Source organism: Montipora capricornis, chromosome 1 (assembly GCF_036669925.1).
Source record: "Montipora capricornis isolate CH-2021 chromosome 1, ASM3666992v2, whole genome shotgun sequence".
Classification (NCBI taxonomy): Eukaryota; Metazoa; Cnidaria; class Anthozoa; order Scleractinia; family Acroporidae; genus Montipora; species Montipora capricornis.
The window spans coordinates 40346273-40348772 of NC_090883.1; the positions used below are offsets into that span (position 1 = coordinate 40346273).

General features: G+C 42.8%; 1 protein-coding gene across 1 annotated transcript in view; it reads right to left on the reverse strand.

Annotated features, from left to right (window-relative positions):
- Positions 1–2500, reverse strand: part of LOC138043695 (protein adenylyltransferase SelO, mitochondrial-like) — a 23274-nt gene that overhangs the window by 1304 nt on the left and 19470 nt on the right. The window contains exon 15 of the mRNA XM_068890098.1: positions 69–136. Coding sequence (XP_068746199.1) covers positions 69–136 — 68 coding nt within the window. The remainder of the gene's footprint in view (positions 1–68; positions 137–2500) is intronic.

The following is a 2500-nucleotide window of genomic DNA, read 5'->3' on the forward strand; positions in this document are numbered from 1 at the left end:
AAAGAGAGTCCAGATGTGTGCAAGGTTTCACCATTAAATAAATTACTGAGTGCATTTTTTACCCTGACCTGTATTTATTGATCCAATCTTGCCATAGTTGTCTATCTTGAGCCCTCTTTTCTTCCGGTTTTATCTCCTATTAAAATAAACCATTTCAAAACTCAACATCAACATTTTTGTTTTGAAAAAGAAGCTAACAAAATTATCCTTTATAGTATCCCTGCAATTTTATGGCGGCTCAAAAGGCAAGTATAGTGAATGTGTAATGCAAGTGACTGACTGACTGAATTACTGTCCAGAGAGGACTTCTGGGAATGACAATGTGAATTGGTTACTGGAATTTTTCCAGTGGCTGATCATGAGTAACAAACAACAGTACTGTAACTATGTTACAGTACATGTAGGCCAGGTGACATAAGGCTGGATTTGGGGTTAACTGTGATTCTGCGTCAGTGGGACAGTTAAACATGAATTTGGTTCACGAAAATGTGTTGATTAAGGTTGAGTTGCCACAGAGAAAAGACAAAATGGCTCTTGTTTTGAGCATCAGCCCTTTGTTTGAGGTTTATACATAGGAAGTATGGGAGCCACGCCATTAGTGGAGACAAGGATATGAAAAAGCACAAATAATTATTCCTCTGGCAATGAGAGTTCCAGGTTAAAAAGAGATCAATCAAGAAAGCAGTACAAACAACATATAAGGAAAAGAACCCTCACAAAATTATCACCAGCATCATTCTTAGAAACTCCCCCACAACAATCCCAAAACTAGTCCTATATTTCCTTTAACACCCTTTGTGTTTTTCAAATGTGATAAAAACAGAGGCAACTGTTTAGTTTGAAGTGCACTTATGCAAAGATGGGTAAAATTTAAGAATCCGATCCCACCAACGCGTCGGCCAACACGTCGGCCAACGCGTCGGCCGACACACCACCGACACACTACCGACACACTACTGACGCATTGGCCGACACACTACCGACGCGTTGGCCGACACACTACCGACGCGTTGGTCTAAACACTACCGACACGTTGGTCTAAATACTTACTCTTTATAATTTTGTTAGTTCTTTCAGTTGGAAGCAAGAACAACTCCATAAGGAACGACGAAAACACCATTGGCAAATAGCCGCCATTTTTAAAATGAAACACTAGTACCTAGGTCTGCTCGATGTTTTGGCAAGGGTCGGTTACCAAAGCGGGGAGTTAATTTGCAAGTCGACCAACATGCTTATTTTTCGTGCATTATAAAGGATTGGGAAGCTTCGACTCGTCTATTTCCACGGTCTTCCCTAAGCCCCCAAGCTTAATTCCGGCATTCAGGACTTTGTTGGAACAGATTGTTCTTAGCTCACCCAGCGCACGGACCACAGTAGGCTTTGAAAGGCTCGTAAGTCGCGCGATTTATTGATTATTGAAAGCCACGTTTGACATCGCTTATTCGTACAGGTTAACCCTAACCGTACAGGTTAACCCTAACCTTTTACCCGTGTTGTCTCTGTAAGTTCCATCTTAGAACCACATCGGGAACACTGCTGACAGCTCGCTAAAATCTTTTGACTCACGCAGAAATTAAAAAGATTCTGAAAATTTCCCAGTATAACTAAAAGATCACGGAACTCCATGTCGTATAAAGTCGTGATCAAAATGCTAGAGAATAATGAACTTAGGATCAAGAGATTTCATTAGGATCGAACTTTCGTTAATTAAACCAATCACCGTTGCTTAAAAACAGCGAATCACAACGCTTCTTATTAAACCAATCAAAGTTAGGATCGAATTAAACCAATCACAACGCTTCTTATTGAACGAATGAAATGAAAGAAACATGTTATTTAATGTGACAACTCAATGTAGTTGATACCCTTAGCATCTATTTGCAACTGTCAATACTCAATCATGTCTCAACGTCTAACTAAGTGTACTGTCTGCGGACAATCTGGTCATACGAGAATCCACTGTTTAGTGATGTGCGGTTCTTGTAGTGGCGACAGTCGTAAATGTGATTGCGAGCAGCCACCAGCTAAAATGAACTGGAAATGGCCACCTACAAAGATCAGATGAAATCCAAAGATGACCGCATTAAGACCCTGGAGCAGCAGCTGCGAACCTTGCAGAACTCAGAACCACCAGCTGCAACAAACCATGAAAGTGCTGCGAAGGTCGACCGCAATGACCTTACTGAAATCCATCGCCGATACGCGGCAGTGCTCTCCATTTTGAACGAGAAAAAGTGTAGCCTGAACAACGCGTACAGACTCGCAGGCACAGCACGCAGCACAAATGAGTCACCGACACGCCACCGACGCACCACCAACGCACCACCGACGCACCACCGACGCACCACCGACGCATCTTATATGTCATAAGTTTAAACAGCGGCCGACAGTCGACCGACAGTCGGCCGACGCGTTGGCCGACGTGTTGGCCGACGCGTTGGTGGGATCGGATTCTTAAATTTTACCCAAAGATGTGCAATCCAAAACTTGCATCTTTTAA